The 20,729-nt window shown below is 49.4% G+C and overlaps 1 protein-coding gene across 1 annotated transcript in view; it reads left to right on the forward strand.

Moving 5' to 3' along the window:
* Adamts2 (ADAM metallopeptidase with thrombospondin type 1 motif, 2) overlaps positions 1–18,476 on the forward strand; it is a 205,454-nt gene extending 186,978 nt beyond the window's left edge. Inside the window, 6 exon segments of the mRNA NM_001395424.1 lie at positions 1,094–1,253; positions 4,628–4,760; positions 5,399–5,606; positions 7,549–7,678; positions 8,378–8,467; positions 15,169–18,476. Of these exon segments, the coding sequence (NP_001382353.1) occupies positions 1,094–1,253; positions 4,628–4,760; positions 5,399–5,606; positions 7,549–7,678; positions 8,378–8,467; positions 15,169–15,623 (1,176 nt within the window). The 3' untranslated portion in view covers positions 15,624–18,476.
* Positions 18,477–20,729: the final 2,253 nt, after the last annotated feature.

A 20,729-nucleotide genomic window follows, 5' to 3' on the forward strand; every position in this document is an offset into this window, starting at 1 on the left:
TTGTGTCCAAGCAGAACTGGATTCCAGGTCCCCTGGGTGTAGGGTCACAGGCTGTTCCTGGCTATGGGGAGTCCGGGGGGAGGGGTGGGGGCTGGATTTTCAAGTCACTTTTAAAATTTTAGTTTTAATTAATTGATTAAGTGATACAGTTTATTTAAAACAAACCAACAAACAAACAAACAATATATGGAGCCAGGCACGGTGCCATGCACCTGTAATCCCAGGACTCAGGAGGCAAAGAAAGAAGATTAGGGTCCAGGCCAGCCTCATCTACATAGCAAGCTCCATATCAACCTGGTCTAAGGCCAACTGGGGCAATTTAGCCTCAAAAATGAGAGAAAGGGGTTGGAGAGATTGCTCAGTGGTTAGAGCACCGACTGCTCTTCCAGAGGTCCTGAGTTCAATTCCCAGCAACCACGTGGTGTCTCACAACCATCTGTAATGGGATCCGATGCCCTCTTCTGGTGCATCTGAGGACAGTGGCAGTGTGCTCATGTAAAATAAATCTATCAAAAAAAAATGGGAGAGGGGGAGGTCTGAAGATATGGATCAGGTCAGGGCACTTAAGTTTTCTATGAGAGGTCTAGAATTTGTAGCCCAGCACCCATACCAAGAAGCTCACAAATGCCTGTAACTCCTCCCCGAGGGGTCCCACAGCCCACTTCAGGCCTATATGGGCACAGAATGAGTACATGCATGAAAAAATAAATCAATAAAACATAACTTGGTGTTTTTAACATTGTGAGCAGCAGCCTATGAGATCCTAGCTCTCTATAGCTTCTCCTTAGAGGTTAGATCCTTATGAACCATTCATGTCATACGAAAGTGCATTGGCCTCACCTAAACTACAACCAGGATCCACTGCTGCTGTTAGCATCACAGGACGGTTGCACCACATCCCGCTAGCCAGGGGAAAGGTTCAAATTCCAAATTTCCAGAACGAGTGTGAAGTTGAAAAGCCATTATAGATGACCATCATAAGTCTGGGACTATCTACCCTGGTTGTCAATCCACCTGATGCCTCTAAATTGGCTGTAGAGGAAGGACAAAGAGCTGAGCAGTCATACTCATGACCATGCTGGGGTGGGCACAGGTTATTCCCGAAGGAGACGCCCGGATCTCACTGACATACAAATACATGATCCACGAGGACTCCCTCAATGTTGACGACAACAATGTCCTGGAAGATGACTCCGTACGCCACGAGTGGGCCCTGAAGAAGTGGTCTCCCTGCTCCAAGCCCTGCGGTGGAGGTGAGGAGGGGCCCTCACTGTTGGGGTTCCCAGGATTGATGGAAGGTGGGACAGCCCTGGATTGAGACTCAGTGTGAGCCTAGAGAAGGTTGGGGCTGGTTGGATGGGCTTCTGAGGGGAGCTTCCTAGGCCAACAGTACCCTCCTGTCTACAGCTCTGAGGCCAGTGAGCTTGTCCTTTGCCAAGTATGAGAAATGCCTATAGGAGCAGCACAGGAGTGGTCTCTATTGGCGTGGCCAGGGGCTTAGCCTGTGCTGGAACAGGTCTGAGAGTAGTTGGGAAGGTCAGGTGCTTGAGATACCTGGCAAAATGTAGTCAGAATGGCCTGTGGTGCATGAGTCCCACCAGCATGGACGGCAGCAGTATGTGGGGAGAGAGGCTGGCCTGGTGGGAGGCTGAGGTGTGAGTCGTTTGGGCAAGCAGTACTAGCAAGACTCCAGCCACACTGGGGACACCTCTGGTGTGATCCTCCTTCCCCTAAGTCTATTGAGAAAGAAGAAAAGAAGAAACACAAACTTGATTGATCTAGAGTTGGGGCCTGGGACAGGTAGAGGGAAAATGGTCTCCAGTGACTTCAAAGAACTGGACAAAGCGCCGGGGACCCGCATCCTCGCAATGGTGGTCTCAGCGCTCTGCTCTGTGTTGGAAAAGCTATTTAATAACTCTTTTAGTTCTTAGACCTGGCCAGCGCCCCAGTAATCAAGACTGAGTTCTATTGATTTATTTAATCAGCTCTTGCACAATTACTGGTGAATTACCCTTAATCTATTTTTCTTTATGCTAGACTGTAAATCCCATAGCTGAGTTCCCCAAGTCCTTGTTGGCTGGGTTATTTCTGCTCCACCAGTCTATCCTCAGGGGGCATTTCACTTGACCATGTGCTCCTGGTCCATGGCATCCAATGGGGACCTCCTGTTCTCCTCTCTCCCATCCTCTCTCTCTCTCCCTCTCCCTCTCTCTCTCCCTCTCCCTCTCCCTCTCCCTCTCCCTATCCCTTTCCTTATCCCTCTCCCTATCCCTATCCCTCTTTTCTCCCCCTCTCCCTCTCTCTCCCTGTGGCCCTCAGCCTGGTAACTCAAACCCTGCCTATCTCTATTCTCCCCAGTAATTGGCTGTAGACACTTTCATTTAACCAATAGCTTTACATACAAACACATGATCCATGAGGACTTGGTTTTGGGGAGGAATTGGGGAGCAAGGTTTACACAACAAAGACCAGTGTATTCAGAATTTACTCGTCTGAGGGCAACCAGATCTTGAGGTCCAGTATTTAGCACTTATATACACAGCACCAGACCAACCCTAACAGTTTTGCCTCACTGATGCCCCATTTCCACACCCCATCTCCAACTGGTCCAGCACCATCCTCCCACTGGCCCTTGTGGATCCACACTAAATCTAAGAGTGACTTTTTAAAGGAATGAATCTGCACTGGAGAGATGGCTCAGTGGTTAATGCGCTTGCCTTGCAAGCATGAGTACCAGAGTTCAGATCCCCAGAACATATGTGGGATGGGCTTGGAAGCTGTACTGTAAACCCAGCCTTGGAGGGCAAGAGACTAGGAGATCCCCAGGGCGATCTGGGTATCGGTACTAACCGCACTGGCAAGCTCTAGATTTGGTTGTGAGGCCCTGTGTCAATAACTAAAATGGAAGAGAAATCAAGGATAATTGCTGACATCAACCTCAGGCACTCCACGAGTGCACACATGCGTGCATGCACATACATACAGAAAAAAAAATGAAAGGATGAACAAGACCCTGCCTCCCTCCTGTGTTACAATTCTTCCAATCTGTGAGGCAAAAGCCAAAATTCTTCCTGTAGCCTCTGAGGTTCAGGCAAGCCTCCAAAGAGTGTCCTGTGCCTTACCTGGGCTGTATCAGTCTTGAGTGAAGAAAATGTGCTCGCGATGAGCCTTTGAGGTGATCAGCTTACGAAAGGAAAAACTCTATTTCCACTCATGATTTTAGAGGTTCTGGCCCACGGCTAGTGGGTCCGACACAGCTTTGGGCTGTGTGGAGGCAGCAGGTCATTGGCAAGGGTAGACAGACAGTGGAGGAAGCCGCTCACTTCCCTGCCTAGCCTAGCAGGTGGTGGGAAGCAACAAGAAGGAGGAAAGGGCTGGGTTCCCAGTCCCCCTCTCAAGAGCCTATTCAGTGACCTAAGGGGCCCCACCTCTTTTTTTTCTCTCCATCTTTATTAAATTGAGTATTTCTTATTTACATTTCGATTGTTATTCCCTTTCCCAGTTTCCGGGCCAACATCCCCCTAGCCCCTCCCCTTCCGCTTTTCTATGGGTGTTCCCCTCCCCATCCTCCCCCCATTACTGCCCTCCCCCCAACAATCACGTTCACTGGGGGTTCACTCTTGGCAGGACCAAGGGCTTCCCCTTCCACTGGTGCTCTTACTAGGCTATTCATTGCTACCTATGAGGTCAGAGTCCAGGGTCAGTCCATGTATAGTCTTTAGGTAGTGTCTTAGTCCCTGGAAGCTCTGGTTGCTTGGCATTGTTGTTCATATGGGGTCTCGAGCCCCTTCAAGCTCTTCCAGTTCATTCTCTGATTCCTTCAATGGGGGTCCCATTCTCAGTTCAGTGGTTTGCTGCTGGCATTTGCCTAAGTATTTGCCATATTCTGGCTGTGTCTCTCAGGAGAGATCTACATCCAGATTCTGTCAGCCTGCACTTCTTTGCTTCATCCATCTTATCTAATTGGGTGGCTGTATATGTATGGGCCACATGTGGGGCAGGCTCTGAATGGGTGTTCCTTCTGCCTCTGTTCTAAACTTTGCCTCCCTGGGGCCCCACCTCTTAAAGGCTCCACCCCTTCCAGCAGGCACTGCAGGATGGAGACCAGGCCTTCCCCATTCTTGCTTAATCCACAGCGAGTGCTTTTCCTGAACCCACCCACAGTGCTTCCCTAGGAGATTCTGCACAAGTTTCTCCTCACTGTCCCTCAACCCCTCCCTGTGGGCCAGAGACACTTACTGCTCTGAGTCCTAGATGCTTTCAGATGCCCCAACTAGGGAAGACCCTTAGATTCCCTTGTATATACACTAGGTTCTATGGAAGTTCAGTTTCCATTATTCTCTGTCCCGAGATGGGGTAACTTACATTGTAGGAGGTTAGAGGACACAAGTCTGCAATCCTAGCTTTGGAGGCTGAAGCAGGAAGATTACAAGTTTGGGGTAATACAGGGATAAAGAATGAGTTCAAGGCTAACCTGGATTATATAGGGAAAAAAAGAAGAAGAAAAAAACCCAAAGAGGAGAGAAGCAAATGGGTGCTAATACTCTGCGGGTAGAGGCCTTACTTCTCTAAGCCCCGTTGGGGGTCCCACCATCCCATTGAGCCCCTTCAAGCTCTCTGTCTTCAGGGTCCCAGTTCACTAAGTATGGCTGCCGCCGGAGGCTGGACAGCAAGATGGTGCACCGAGCCTTCTGCAGTGCCCTCGCCAAGCCCAAAGCCATCCGCCGAGCTTGCAACCCTCAGGAGTGCTCCCAGCCTGTGTGAGTGCTGGGAGGGGTCGCAGCCCAGGGACACACTGTGGAGGGAGGGATGAAACTGGGCGTCCTGGAAGCCCTGGGCCTGGCATCCTGTAGGGTGTCGGGCTCTTTACCCACCACGCAGTAGGTTAAAGGTGCAGGCCCACTTCTGCCAACTGAACGGACGGAAGTTCCTCATACATCTCAGGAAAGACAGAAAGTCTTAGGTGGGGAAACAGGCTCAGACAGCCTGGGCTGGCTTCCAATGCTTAATAGATGCTTCTGAGCAGCTCGATTGATCCTCAGACTCTCAGACCCTGGCAGAATGCATATCTGGGCCCAGGTCAGTGAAGATGGTGGGGTAAGGGACATGGAAGGACAGAGGCTCCGGAAACTTTGCTTAAGGAGCGGTCAGAAGATGAGACTGTGGCCAGGCCCAGGGCCACAGGAGGCAAACCCTTCAGGCCACTAGCCCCAGCAGAGCCTCCCAGACTCTGACAGGCAGTGGACTATCTGAGCCTCAGTTTCCCCTTTATGCAAGCGTGCACTCATGGTGGATGCTACTGTGAAACAAGGAAGAGCTTGAGCCGCAGGCAGGAGCAGGCCCATCTCTATCCACAGCCAGACTGATTTCCTGACCACCTGCCTCTCTGCCCTGGCAGGTGGGTCACCGGGGAATGGGAGCCTTGTACTCAGAGCTGTGGGCGAACGGGCATGCAGGTGCGCTCCGTCCGCTGTATTCAACCTCTGCACAACAACACCACCCGCTCCGTGCACACCAAACACTGCAACGACCACCGTCCTGAGAGCCGCCGGGCCTGCAACCGTGAGCTCTGCCCTGGGCGGTGGCGGGCTGGGTCCTGGTCCCAGGTAAGCTGTTCTCTTGGCCCTGATGCCCTTGATCCCAAACCGAGCTTGGATAAGACAGGGCAATCCAGTTTTGATACAATTCCTGTCCTCCAGGCCACAGATCGGGTTTCAGGGCACCAGTGAGAGCCACAGCAGGGAAGTCTAGGGTTTCCATCAGGGACCCAGCTCCATGATGATGGACCTCAGATCCTAGAAGGAAGGGAAGCAGAGATTTACCACGAAACCTAAGTAACACTGCTGGTTTAAACTACCTAGCAAAACTAGTACAGCCTATCCCAAGGCCCCACACATGCAAGAACTTTCTTATCACCCAGAACCTTCCAGGGGTTAGGCCCCCCAAAACTGTACAAGAGCCATTCCCCAAAACAGGCTGTTGCTTAGGAATGTGAAGCAATTGAGAATCTCAGGTCTGCTGAGTTGAACACACACACACACACCACACACACACACACACACACACACACACACACACCCCATACCACACCACACACATACACACACACACCACCACACACACACCACACACACACACACCCCATACCACACCACACACACACACACCACACCACACACACACCGCACCACACACACACACCATATCACAGACACCATATACACACACATCACACACACACACTACATATACCCCATACATACACCATACACACCCCACACACTCCATACCCACACCACACATGCACACCCCAAACACACACCACATACCCCCACACATAGCACACACACACACACACACACACACACACACACACACACACACACAGTTCCACATACAGGGAGACATAGAATGTCTTTTCTGAGCCCAGCTTACTTGACTTCATATGATCTCTAATTCTATCCTTTTTTTTTTTTTTTACCAAATGTCGTGATTTTGTTTTTCCTTATGACTGAATAAAATCCTGTTGTGTAGGATCTAGGAAGACGGCTCAAGTGGTTAAAGCATTTGCTGGGCAAGCATGAAAACTGGAGTTTGGATTCCCCAGTATCCATGTAAATGCCTGGTAGGCATAGCAGCCTGCCTATAGTTCCAGAGCTGACCCAGCAATGGAATGCCAGGAGCAAGCTTACTGTGTCAGCAAAGTCTGAATGAGAAACCCCAGAGGCACTGATTAAGGTGGAGGGTGGTCCGGAAGACTCTGGATATTGGCCTCAGATCTCCACATGCACACACATATTCATGCATGTGCACCTGCACATCATATATGAGTCCCCACACACATACAAGCATGCATACATGTACCTTTTTCCTCTCTGTGTGCATCTGTTGACAGACAGGTAGGCTGGGTCCATTTCCTGTGCCAGCTCAGAATAAACACAGATGTGCAGGTACCTCTGTGGTATGTTGACTTAGCACCCTTTGGGTGTATACCCAGGAGCAGTGGGTCAAATCTGTTTTTACCTTTTTGAGGACTCATCATTGGGCTTTCTGGAAGTATAGAGAGTTTCTGACTACTGTATAAAGAGGCTTCTTTAGTTCATGGTTTTGGAGGTTTAAGACCATGATGTTGGCATCATCAGCTTTGCCCTTCTGAGGGAGCACCTTATGGTATATGATGGTGTGCGTGGAGAGTTGAGTCCACGGGGAGACCGGCAACCGAGGTCCAAACCGGCAGAGGAAGCCTCCCACTAGGTTTTGATCTCCTCTTCACTACCACCACACTGGGGCGGAGTTTCCAACACGTAGGTCTGGGATGACACACTCAAATCATATCCAAACCATGGGATGGAGGGGTTATCCAGAAATGCTGGGTATCACAGTAGCCCTGAGAGATGGACATGTGCGTTCCAGGATGGCCCCCATGGGACAAAACCCACATTCTGCCCCATACCATCTCCCATGGGTCATCAGTCACATGCCTGGGGAGCACGAGATATCTGAGGTCAGCACAAGGGGTGACCCTGACTGATGGTTTTGTACCTACAGTGTTCGGTAACCTGTGGCAACGGCACCCAGGAACGGCCAGTGCTCTGCCGCACTGCAGATGATAATTTTGGTGTCTGCCAGGAGGAACGGCCGGAGACGGCAAGGATCTGCAGACTTGCACCTTGTCCCCGTAAGCCACCCCTGCATAACCCCTGTGTGAAACAGTCTAGGAAAGGGGAGGTGGGATCCTGGAGACCCACAGTGAACCAGAGCACTGCAGAACTGTGCTGGCAGAACTGTTGTGGCCCATACAATAGAGATCCCAGTACAGAAAGGGGGTGCCCATGTGAGTAGAGGGTGCCCTGCATTCTTTGAGAACAACAATCAGAGAGCACTGTGTAGATGTTACATGTGTTCCAACATTTTGGTCCACACAGCAACTCAAGGCTAGACCCTATCTCTCACTATTTTCTGCTATAGAGGATAGAGTACACGTGGTCAGGTGACACTCCTGGTGGGGGTGGTGTCAGGATTTGTCATCCTCACCATGTTTCTTCAGTTTCTTGAGTGACAAGGAGCCCTGGAAGTAAGATGGGGTACAGAGGATGAGGACATGGATTGGGAAGTGGCCCAGCCTGAGGTGTATGGGCAATTGGTGAGACATTGAGAACAGCTGGGTTCAAGGATGATTGGCAGGAGACTAGATCAGTTTATCCCGGAAGGAACTATGCCCTCCTATTGTTCCAGAACTCAGGATGCCAGGAGGCTGGCTGCTTTAATCTAGATGCGCATGCGTGCGTGCGTGCGTGCGTGCGTTTGGCGTGCATGCAGTGAGGGGTTTTTCCTGGTGTCCCGGCAGGCTGCCTGCAACCTCCTTTTTTCCTTCCAGGAAACAGCTCAGATCCCTCCAAGAAGAGCTACGTGGTTCAGTGGCTGTCCCGGCCTGATCCTGATTCGCCCATCCAGAAGATCTCGTCAAGTAACCGACCCGTTTATAACTCTGCCTCTGCCCTCCAGTGCATGCCCTGCGCCTTGTGGAGCTTGCCTTGGGCTCCCCTCCTCTTTCTCTATGGAAAGCTCCCCTGACTCCTGCTGAGCGCTCTCTCGGGTGAATCTGTTTTCTCCGGGCCTGTGTGCTCGGCCTGCTCCTGAGCTTGTACCACTTGGTGGCCACAAGTGAGGGCCAGCCTCAAGGAGGCCTGGTCTGGGACACTGGCCTCTTGTCGGGAGGCCAGGACCTGGTTTTGTGATGGCTTGTAAAGGGGCAAAGATCTGTTGTGGTGCCGGAGGGGCCTGAGGTCACTGCGCGAGTGTGACCACCTCGCCATGGCAACCACCTCATTGGGCCACATTCCTCCAGGCTGAAGCTGCGGGTCAACTCCAAGGGGAAGCCAGCCCCATCCCCTTTCAGACGCCACCCACCATTGAAGTTGAGACCAGAGGGGTCTCTACAGTGTGCGGTGTGCGGTTTTTTTCTCCCAGTCCCCGTGCTGTGCCGGGGTGACAGACCCTAAGTTTCCTGCGGTGTCAGGGGCTTCCCGGCTGCTGCTGCTGTCTCTGCTGCTGTTGCCCTTTGCTGAGTGTGTCCTTTCCAACTTGTGAAACCATGGCCTGCTTCTGTCCGGCCTTTGCACCCAACTTACACGGCCCTTGGCCCCCATATCCCCCCTGTCTTCTCGGGGGTCCAATCATACGGAGGAGGAGGCAGGGAGGCGTGTCCCTGAGATGGGACATCCTGGACTCTATCACTTCCATTCTCTGTCCATTTGCCCCAATGGCCTTTTTATTGTCCTGTGCATATGACCCGTTCAGAGGATTGGAAGTGTGATTGATTGGTTGATGATTGACTGATTGACAGATATGGACGTGCCTCACCTACCAGTGTGAACAACTACAGAATACCTCAATTTTTATTGCTTTTTTTTGCTTAGAAACACTATGTAGAAGATGCCTTAAAGTTGAAAGCTAACAGAACTGGCTGCGCACTCCAGCCTTAGATGGGGGATGTGATCCGAGTAGGAGACAGGCACTGAAGATCTAGGGGGACCCTGCCCATTTTGCCCACCTTTTGCCAAGGGTAAGGTTTCTAAATCCATGTGGCCCTGCTCCCTCCCTGAGCCGTCTCTGTGTGAAGGGACTTAGCAGGCAACTCCGTCTATCTCTGACAAAAGGGGTCCTCCTCCAATGCCCATCTGGCCAGTTGGCGCCGACTGTTTTGTGGAGACTCCCACAAGGGGCTCCCACAGCGCGGCCTTACACCCAGAGGGTGACACACCTGGGTCCTTAGCCGTGACCAATGTAGCACTCCCAACTGACTGGTCCCACCAGCCCCACCTGGCCCCCCCAGCCACCTTCATCTGTTAATAATTCAAGTTCCCGCTGGGCCATGCGGCCAAGTCTCCTCCTACTCCCCTTGGCACTAATTACTGTTATGTAAATAATTGGTGTGTAACTGCAAATTAATCCTCTCACGACTGTTAACTTCCAACTTTGACGAGGCAATGTGAGTGATCTCTGTGGTCGCAGTCACGGGGCGCGACACGGTCCTGGGCATTTGCCTCCTGTCTGTATGCACTTTGGTTTATCAGGGATATTTTATTAGTGTTTTGTATGTACTTAATGACGTATCACGTAGGTTCCGTTGTCGTCGTCGTCGTTGCTTTTCTGTTGTTGTTGTTTTTTTCTTTCTTTCCATGAGACATTAGCGTGTGCCAAAGTGACTGTGAAAATGACCTTTTAATTCTTACTAATGATGGAAAGACCTCTTGTCATGCATCTCACAAATAAACTTAATAAAAGTTCAGTTCAACTGGGAGCTCCGGTTCGCTCAGCTGGTGGCTGGTTCCCTTCACCTTCCTGGCAGGCAGGCACCTACGTGCCATAGGGCACCACCCCTTAGCATTCATCGCCTGGTTTCTGGTTCCAGTGACTTTGCTGTCCTCCACCCACCCCACCACTCTGCCCAGCATAGATGTTTAGGGCCCGTCTTCCACTAACACATGTACCAAAGACACGTTCAAACTAGGGCTGCCACACTCCACCTCAGTGTTGGACTGTCAGTCCTAAGTGAGTGCCTTGCAGAGATACCTAGGTTTTTCTGCTCCTAGATGCTGCCCGGGATGATGGCCTCTCCCTTTTTTGGGACCAGAGCAGAAATGTGGGGTGTACATTATGTCTCCTGAGCCACTGTCATGTGACTGCTCTGCCTTGAGATGCCTGTTCATAAAGAGTAGCCAAGGGACAAGGGTGTGGGTGGTCATGGGAAAGTCAATTTAGAGAAACAGGGCAGTGTGTGTGTGCGTGTGTGTGTGTGTGTGTGTGTGTGTGTACACATGCGTGCATAGATGTGCACAGCCCTGCCTGCCTGTGCCTCCCGATGTCTATTCTCAGTAGCCACAGGGCTTGTGTCCTCTCACCTGTTGACAATAGCCAGGCAGTGGACAAGACCCAGCAGGGACCTCTTCACCTGCACTCTGTCTTATCTGACAGGCGGGGCTCCTGCTTCGTCTGGACTAGGGAGCAGTAAGAAAGTTCAGGAGGTCATGAGAAAGCACAATAGGAAGTGGCCCGGCATCTAGGATAGGGCAATGGCAGCCCAGGCCCCAGACTCCAGAGATGTTCCAGGAGCCGTGGCTGGGTCCACTGCCCACAGCTCTGTCAATCAAAGGAGTCATAGCTGAGAGAAACGGGAGTCCCAAGGAGAGCTGATTGACTCTCCGTCCATCCGTCTCCCCGGAGATGAATAAAGATTAGCTGTCTTCTGAGGGAACGCCTGATGTCCCAGGATGCCACCCACACAGGGCACATCTAAGCCCAAGATGGAAGGGAAAGTGCCACTCGCTTTGTAAGTTCATGAGCGTTAGAATGATAACTGGCCTCTGAGACCATCACCCATTTACCACGGGGCATATTTGCTCCCAGCAACTCCCACTGCTTTTCTTTACCCTTTAATGACATCAGGGAGGAATTCTTGCCTTGGGCCCTCCCCAACAACTATTACACTTTACTCTCTCTCTAACTTAAAGAGTTTTGTGCAGGACTATCCCCCTAGATATTGGGAAAATGGAATTTGATTTTTAAATTGACTTCACTTTTCCTCAGTATCCATGTTTGAGATTGTCTATGGTACTTGTCTTCCGTCAACGACACTAGTATCAATTTTCTCCTAAAACAAATGATAGGTTTTAAAAGGCATTCAAGAAAACTAGCAGGAAGCAACTGATAATCCGGGTGGAATTCAGACACCACCAGGACAAGGGAAGGGGCACACGGATATGACCTAATGTTCCCCATCCAAGTGCTAGCCGCGGCTGGCCAAGCTTAGCTTTCAAGGGGACTTCATGAACAATGTGTTCATTCTCAGTGGTTTGTTATCAGTTTCTAGAAGCCAATAATTTTGGTCACCCTTGGTGCGCACATCTTTAATCCCAGCACTTAGGAGGCAGAGGAAGGCAGATCTCTATGAGTTCAAGGCCAACCTGGTCTACATATGAGATCCTACTTAAAAACAAAAATCCGAGAGTTCTTGGTATTTAGTTCCTACTGGGAATGGAGTGGAAGGTCAACTATCATAAAATCAAAATTATCTCGGTGACCTCTCGCCAGCCAGAGCCTCAGGACACACAGTTCAGCTGCAAATATAACTGACAGCTCCTTCAGCCTGGAGAGCTTTCTGGTTACTGGTTTGAAGAGACACAAGCACTTCCAGTATGGATTATAACCACGCCTTGACCTTGCAGATTAAGGAATACATCCCGGTTACATCCCAGGAATAAAACATTATATATGCATATAATATATGCATCCCCCAAGCATTTTAAATCACCTCTAGATTTTGTATCATTCCCAGGACAGTGTATACTTTTACACACATAGTTTTACTTGTTTTCCTGCACTATTCATGGGATAATGACCACAAAGAAGTGTGTTTAACATAGTATTTTCCCCAAATCCTGTCCATTGGAACCTACCTGGCCTCTGCTACAGGTATGTCTTAGTTGTTATGGTTCCAAGGATGTAGAACCTGTAAGCACAGAGGACTGACTGGCATGTTTTTCAAAGTTGATATTAGTATACCAAGTCCTTAACCAGTGGGGTGTTTGCTTTACTCACTGGGTTTTAGTTTTTCAAAATTGAAGCTCTGTGGTTTAGTCTGAGGACTCAGAGAAGTCTACCTGGCAAGCTGGTGGAAGGGAAACATCTTGCGGAAGGGGAATCCAAATGCTCAGGGCTTGCTTTCTCCACTAACTGAATGCTTGCTGTCTTTGTGCCAACCGCTAATCCAGGGATGGTCTCTGCCCAGAGTCAACCAATATCTTCTGAAAAGAGCCACACAACAAACATTTTAGGCATGGGAACCTATCTGGCCTCTGCCACAGCTATGTTATAGTTGTTATGGTGGGAAAATGGTCAGTGATAATAAATATAGCTGTGTTTCAATAAAACTTTATTTATAAAATCAGGTGAAAGGATGAATCTGGCCATGGCCCTATATAGTTCCCTGACTTCTGTAGGCAATCCTTGATTCCACGTGGCTACTGTGTTAGCTTCCAGCACTGGGACGAGATACCTGAGACAAAAAAAAGTTATATTGGCTTATGATTTATTTCATGGTTTTCAGTCCATGTTCACTTGGGCCTATGGTGGTAATGACATGATTGGAACACATAGCAAAGGACATCTGTCCCCCTGGCAGCTGGGAAGCAAAAGAAAAGACAGAAAGGAGCAGTAGTCCAGTATCTTTTCAATGCCACACCATCAATACCTAACTGCCTCTCACCAGTCCCTACAGATGGTTCCACCATTTTCCAGCAGCATCAAGCCTTTGGGGCGGCGGGGAGACTTCAGACCCAAACTGCTTAGTGACATTTTGTCATTTGTGTAAAGGAAAAGATACAGGAACAGGAGAGAGTGCTACCATGTGGCAGGAGTTGTAGCCTCCTGGGGCTGGCTCCTTCCTTTGTCAGAGCTTGTGTGGGAGATGTTTCTGTCCCATAGCTCTTATTTAATGCCCCCCCCCAATGTCCCTAGGACTGTGGTCAGTGTTTTTACACTGTTAAGCCTAAGTAACTGCCAAGAGGAAGTGGGAATAGGGGTGGGAAGGGAACAAGTGGAACTCTGAGCTCCCAACTTTAACATAAATGAAATACTCTTTACGTTCTTCATATACTGGGCATCCATGAAACACTTCCTCTGAAGAAGATGCTACTTGTCGCCCTCGCTGCTGGGCTTTGACTGACCCTCAGCCTGAAGCCTTTGTGCTTCCCAGTATGTGGTGAGCACATTCTCTTCTCAGTATTAGGACAACCTGGGCTCTCCTCGTAGGCTGCTTTGCTTTCCCTCTTCCCATCGTGGCACCCGCAGCTGGTAACATCTCCTGTGGTATACATCTCTGTGTCTCTCTTGACTGTGGCTTTGTTGAGGTAAAACCCAGAGTCTTCCGATTCTGGATTTGCTCTTTATCCCCACGTGTCTGTTTAATATTTTTGAATGTATCCTTTGACTCACCTTGGGGACTTGTTCAGATACTGCCCAAGGCTCTGTCTTGGGGCTCTCATGGTGATGAAAAAGCCACACTCTGGTCGCCTTTTCTGACAATCGAGTGTGAACTTGTCAGCTGGGCAAGTTTGGAGAAGGCAGGGAACAATGAAGCCACAGACTGGGGGGTTTTCCTCTCCTCTGAGAGGCCAGCCTGTGCCTGTCTGAGAGATGCAGAACCTCCCTACGTCAGTGACTTGCTATTTTATATTGCGTGTGTTTTATAAAGCATCGTAGTTTCGGTTTTAGAATGGGCTATGGGGGGAAGAGAAGAGAGAGGTGACATTTGGTGAAAAGACCAATGAAGCTGGGGAAGGGGGTGCAATGTCTGAATAACTGAGCCACAGACAGAGCTGGGGATTGGCCAGGGAAGGGAGGGGTGGGGGGAATTCTGAAGAGAGAGAGAGCTCTCCATGTAAACCAGGGCCTGGATGATCAATTTCTTGTTTGGGGAGGAATGAGGATGTGCTAAGGATTAGCCTCACAAGAAGGTATTGAGCTTCTCTGGCAAGTTGCCAGAAGGTGTGTGGCGGGGCCTCGGGCTGGATCAGCATTACCAGGACAGGATACATCAGATAAGTTTGGGCAGATGTCCAAAGGCCTGCACTAGTCTGAGTCTTTAGTCTCTGACAGAAACGCATTGGAAGGTCAGATCAGAAACTACAGTTGAAGGGCCATGTTCGGCTTTAGGGGCTGGTTCTTTTAGGTCGCACTCTGTGATGGTTACTACTTGTAGATGACCACAGAGTCAAGCCCTGCCACCACAAAACTACATTGAGGTTCCACTGAGATGTTGTGTGAAGATCCCAACGAAGTCCCGTCCGTGAGGTTGAACTTGGAACCTCTATTAAGAACAGAAAGATTTCGTTTCCGTTTCAACCTCCGAGACGCGCTGGCTGGCAAAGCAGGCTCAGCCGGGGATTGCTTGCAGGAGGGGAGCACTCCAGGTTGGGGGGCTGTGGATGCTGCCCTGCTCAGAGACTCAGACACCGCCATCCTACTGACTCTCCACACCAGCTCACTGCCTCTGTGCTGCCTCTGGACTCTGTCACACGCCTCCTCCAGCAATCTGCACTCCTCGGTGGTGGGTACCTGTCCTCCTCACCTTGTCCTTTGGTTATTTCTCCCGCTCTTCTCTTTCAGAGGACCAGTGCCAAGGCGACAAGTCAATGTTCTGTAGGATGGAAGTCTTGTCCCGCTATTGCTCCATCCCCAGTTACAACAAGCTCTGTTGCAAGTCCTGCAGCCCGAACCTCGGCCACGCAGAAGACAGAGGCTCGGAACCTCCTCCGGGGAAGCACAACGACATCGACGTGTTTATGCCCACCCTCCCGGGGCCCACTGTGGCTACGCAGGTGCAGCCTTCTCCAGGGCCTCCTCTGGAGGCCCCCCTCAATGTCTCCATCGCTAATGCCACTGAAGATCACCCAGAAACCAATGCCGTGGATGTCCCCTACAAAATCCACGGCGTGGATGAAGAGGCCCAGTCTCCCAACCTGATCCCTCGACGGCCAAGCCCGTACGTAAAGACAAGGAACCAAAGAATCCAGGAGCTCATTAACGCGGCGCAGAGAAAAGAGAAGCCGGGAAAGTTCTAATAAAAAGGAAAGATTCGCATCAACGGCTCCTTCCCCTTGCTTGTAGATAGTATTCCCTTGGATAGCAAATCCTGTGTTGTGGAAAACGAAGCCCCAAACCCCGCTTCCGAGGTCTGGAAAGCATGGAAAATAGTACAAAAGAACGTATTGGGGTGGGTGGGGCATGTGGCAATCAGCCTAACATGTATTTTCCAGGCTAGGAGTGACCTAAGTCTTGTGGTGATCTTAAGTGGACAGGAATAGTCGAGTTCCCCGGTTTCTTATCAGCGATGGGAGGCCAAGGGGGATGAGTCCCAGACAGAAAAATTGGCTCCAATTTACTAAGCAGTGGTTGGGAACCTTCACTTCCTTGATGATGACCAGTCCCCAGACAAAGCGGCAAGACCACTGGGGACTAGTAAGTGGCATAATGTTTTATTTATAGACCAATTGCCAGGTTGAGTACAACGATGAGGAGGTCACGGGCCAAACCAACCCCGAAGGCCAGGCAGACGATGGGCTTATTGTGGTAACCAGTAGTTTAGGACTCTGACCCATAAGAGAGGAACACCCATCTAGAGCTGATGCTGGGCTTTGGCCATAGGGGCCAGCGTGGCCTGTTTCTCCCCTACCAGCCTGGCCTTGTCGTAGGTTGCACTTCCAGATACCTGTGTTTCCTGTACTCAAAATCCTTTATGTCAGTGGGGGCGGGGTGACCTGTGAGTTTCAGGTCTAGCTCCACCTGGCTTCCATTTTAATTACTAATTGTCTGGTGCAGTTTCAAAACCTGGTGCTCAAAAAGTGTGCAGTGTTTTGATCTCAGCTGAGCAGCTGTGCATCTATCTGGCTCTCTTCAGGAAATCGATGAGACTCCTGTAATAGAATTTGAGGGCAGTTCTGAACAGGAGCCATTGGGTTTAAGGCAGCAAGCATCACCTCTCTCCTCTCCACTGGCCTTACTTGCTGCACCACCACCACCACCCCTGCCCCTAGCTGTAGTAGTAGAGCCCAAGTATTATTCTCTGGCTAGCCTGGGCTAAAAGACCCAGAGGGGAAGAATAATGGAGGCATCTACTCTGCAGGGATGACCCAGCGTGTGGTCCAAGAACCGGGACTCTTTTTTTCTAGAGTCCCTGTACTGCCACCACGGTGGTAAAGTGCCAGGCTGTAGGGCCTCAAGTTCAGAGGATGGGTTTGGCCCGTGATGCGACCTTGACCTGCCCACCTCCAGCGTTTAGATGTTCTAACACCCGGCAATATGGTCTGCGATCTGAGGTACCGGGTGGGAGGCGGGAACCCCAATTTACATCTTTCTTTGGGAACTTAGGTAACTTTTGTTTGGGGGTAGAATGGTGTTTGGTGAGCTTGATGAGAACTGGAGAAAAACGGAAGGGAGTGGATGGGTCACTGGAGGGGGTGAGGGTGAGCATTGTCTATTTGCCAGCATTTTGTGAGCGTGCCTCTCCAGGACCCCCACATGGTAAGACCTAAGGGCATGTTAGTACCCTAGCTGGCCCAGCCTGGCCAAGATTCTGAGGCTCCTCCTTTGTGTTCTCATCAACTGTAGATCTAAGATTCTTCTTCCTTATTGACAACCCCCCTTCCCTTCATTAAGGATGCTGAGATTGGGTTAACGCCATTGTGGCTGCTCCTCCATTGAGTTTTGAGGTGCCCGGTATGCTTGTGTGAATCTGAGTGTGTGTGTGTGTGTGTGTGTGTGTGTGTGTGTGTGTGTGTGTGTGTGTGTTTTGGGGGGAGGTGTCTGTTCAAATGGTCTATAGAAAGAAGTCAGACCATAGATACCAGCAGGACCACTGTTTCAGATGGTGCTTAACCTTCTTCCCAGACCCCCACCCACCCACCATCCAATCCTCTGCCCCCAATCCCCACACACACTCCCACACTGCTCCAGCTCCCAAAGAACCAAGCTGGAAAATATCCTTTGACTAGCTCTCCTGGTATGTGGTTGAGAACTGCTCTGTTCTGCCTCCTGGGAAGCTGGCAGTGAATCCCATGGCTGGCCCTCATTTGTTGAATCCTGGTCAGCTGGATTTACTCCTGGGCTGAAGAACTGAGTACTTCCTGTTTGAGTCTGTGGTGGAATGTGGAGGAATGTTCTAGACTCATGTACTAGTTAAGATGACTGAGTTTACCCATTCTAAGGGCTGTGGGATGGTAACACTCCATTGTCAGATCCAGCAAATCATAGAAGCCCCACAAGGGACAGACCCAGCAAGACAGAGCCTTGAGGGAGATGACATCCTTGGTGCCTTGGGCCATGGACTTCTAGGCCCTTCTGGAGCTCGTGGTGCTCATACAACTCTGGCTAAGGAACACAGTGTCCGCTGAGCTCAGAGAAGCTGTGCATGTCTGAGCCTGGGATCGTTTGGAGAATGCTGAGAAACAACCCTAAGCTTTTCAAGAAGCTCCTATTTCTGAGGCGTTCCTGTAGCCACAGTGGCAGGTAGATGCCCTCTGGAAGTTCCAGCACGATGTCTTCACCCAGACTGTCCGGCATCACCCAGAAAAATCTGAGGCTCCTAGGAGTCGTTTTTCATTCCTAGGGAGATCAGGCCACATTTGAAGAAGCTCCTTAGGAACCCCCAGGCAACCTTGTATATAAGCCTCACATTTGTATTGTAAGTCTGTTTTAAGTATATAAATGGTGCTCAATACCAATGTTGACTAAGGTAACATTCTGACTCTATTTACTCCTATGTGACAGGTGGCCGCCAAGTGGGGCCAAACACGGTGCTCAACTTAAGTCACAAAATTTTATCTGACAACAGCCATTGATGCGTTTTTGTTCTGTGTAGCAAAAAATTGACTCCTTACTTTCATAAATTATTAAAGCATCTGTGGTTTTTCAAATCATGAGCGCGTTTGTTACCTTGACGACACTCATCCCCAGCGTAAACTTGGACAGGAGAGGTGTGTTATGTTGGTAAGCTAGTCTTGGGAATGAGGCCCAGGTTCCTGAGGTGGGGGGACATCTAGGAGCACTGGCTGTGGCTACACAAGTCAGCAGATCATGGTGGGGAAGAAGCATCCTCTTCCAACTTACCATGGGATGTGACTTAGGGAAGAGCCTCCAACCCAATCATTGTGATCCTCTTCTGTATGACTAGGGTTTCCAGGAGAAAATACTAGCCACTGAGTTAAATTGGAATTCCAGAGAAACACGGAACACTTTGTAGTATAAAATAAGAGACATATTTAAAAAAAAAATTGAAATGTTTCTGGAATTCGAATTTAACAGAGTCTTGAGTGCATATTATTTAAAATTAGTCAGTCAATCTGTAAGCAGTCCTGCACTTAGAAAACATCATTCTAAGGATTGAAAGGCAGATTCCTCTGTCTGCTTTTGTAAGAACTCCAGCAGGGCTGTGAAAGTATGAAGTTGTCAGCTATTGGGCGCCATACACTAGGAGTGCCCCATCTTTCAAAAGCTCGAATTTGTTATCCTAATAATTTCTAGCTTCAAACTATCTCCTAATATTAATTGGATACATCTTAATTCCTGATTGTAGGTTTTAGTTTCTAGTTCTGCCTCTTTTATAAAACCACAGGCTGTTTCAGTATTTTGAGAGTCACTTTGGGACACACAGAAATGCTCAGTTGATAAAGTCTTCTTGATGACATCATCCAATGATGAAGTGACCAAGATTTTGCTTCTAGAAATGACTGTTAGGAGACTTCCCCCTTGGGGTTATAGGACTGTGTGACCTGTCTCCAGTAGATTGCATAACAACACATCTATTCCATTGCTTTTAGATTTACCACATCTAGGCATTTTGTGTTAACTGTGTGAAGTTTTAAACACCAGCTTGTTTTAAGATTTTTATTTATGTATGTATGTGAATGCCACATGTGTGAAGCTGCCCACAGAAGTCACAAGAAGGCATCAGATACTCTGGCCCTAGAGGTACAGGTGGTTGTGAACCTCCTGGTTTTGGGTGCTGGGAACCAAATTCTGGTCCTCTGGAAGAGCAGCAAGCACTCTTAGCCATGAAGCCATCTTTCCTGCCTTTGTATTTTGGATAGTCCAGAGTTCACTATGTAGAACAGGCTGGTCTCAAGCTGGACAGAAATCCACCTGTTTCTACCTCCCAAGTGCTGGGATTCTAGGAGTGTGCTCCCACACCCACATCAGTCTACCCCATCAATATCCTTATCAATATCCAAGGCCCTACCTTCCTTCTTGTGTGCCGTCCTTTTTTCTCCTCTTTCTCGTCTTCCTTCTGGCTATGTGCCCCCCCACCCCCAATCCCCACTGCTCTTTTCTCCAGACTAACCTGTGGGAGATTATTTAACCTGTAAGAATGCCTTTGAGGAATTGTGTTGACTGCGTTAATTGTGGGAAGACCCATCTTGGGAGTGTTACTTGAGCCGGGATCCCGAATGGTATAAGGAGCAAGTGAGCAGAGCATTAGCATTCATTGCTCTCCGCTTCCTGAGTGTGGATATGATCCGAGCAGCTGCTTCAAGCTGCCGCCCTGATGGACAGCAGTACCCTGAACTGTGAGTCACAATAAACCCTTTCTCCACTGAGTTGTTGGAGGAAGAGAAACTAAGACACAGAGAAAACAGAAGAAAAATCTCCTTGTACTAACTGAGAGGGAGGGAAAAGGTTAGCATTTTGAAATATGTCCCAGCTTAGACTCTGAAACAAAGGTTTGTGTCCAAGAACAAGGTGTTACTGGAAACTTTTTAACTAGGATATGATCATTAGTCACTTCCAGCTCTCTCCAGTCTCTTCTGTAGTGATAAGGAAGAGGATAGTCTACGGTCAGGGTATCCTGAATGTGTCCAATTTCATCTGATCTTGGAAGGTAAGCAGGGTCAGGCCTGGCTAGTGTTTGGGTGGGAGGGGAGGGTAAGAAAGGCTTCTGAAGTCAGAGTCCAGGACTCAACTAGAAGTCTGGGAGTTTGTAGGAAGATTATCAGATTCCAAAGACAACAGAGATAGGAAACTCAAACAAGAGATGGGAGACAGAAAATAAATATCTTCTTAAACCGACAATAAAATATTTACCACAACAAGCAACATTCTGAATCTCAAAACAGTAAATTACGAATAGAAATAAAACAAACTATTAGACCAAAAACTGAAATAAACTAGAAGTC

This window comes from Rattus norvegicus, chromosome 10 (genome assembly GCF_036323735.1).
Source record: "Rattus norvegicus strain BN/NHsdMcwi chromosome 10, GRCr8, whole genome shotgun sequence".
NCBI lineage: Eukaryota > Metazoa > Chordata > Mammalia > Rodentia > Muridae > Rattus > Rattus norvegicus.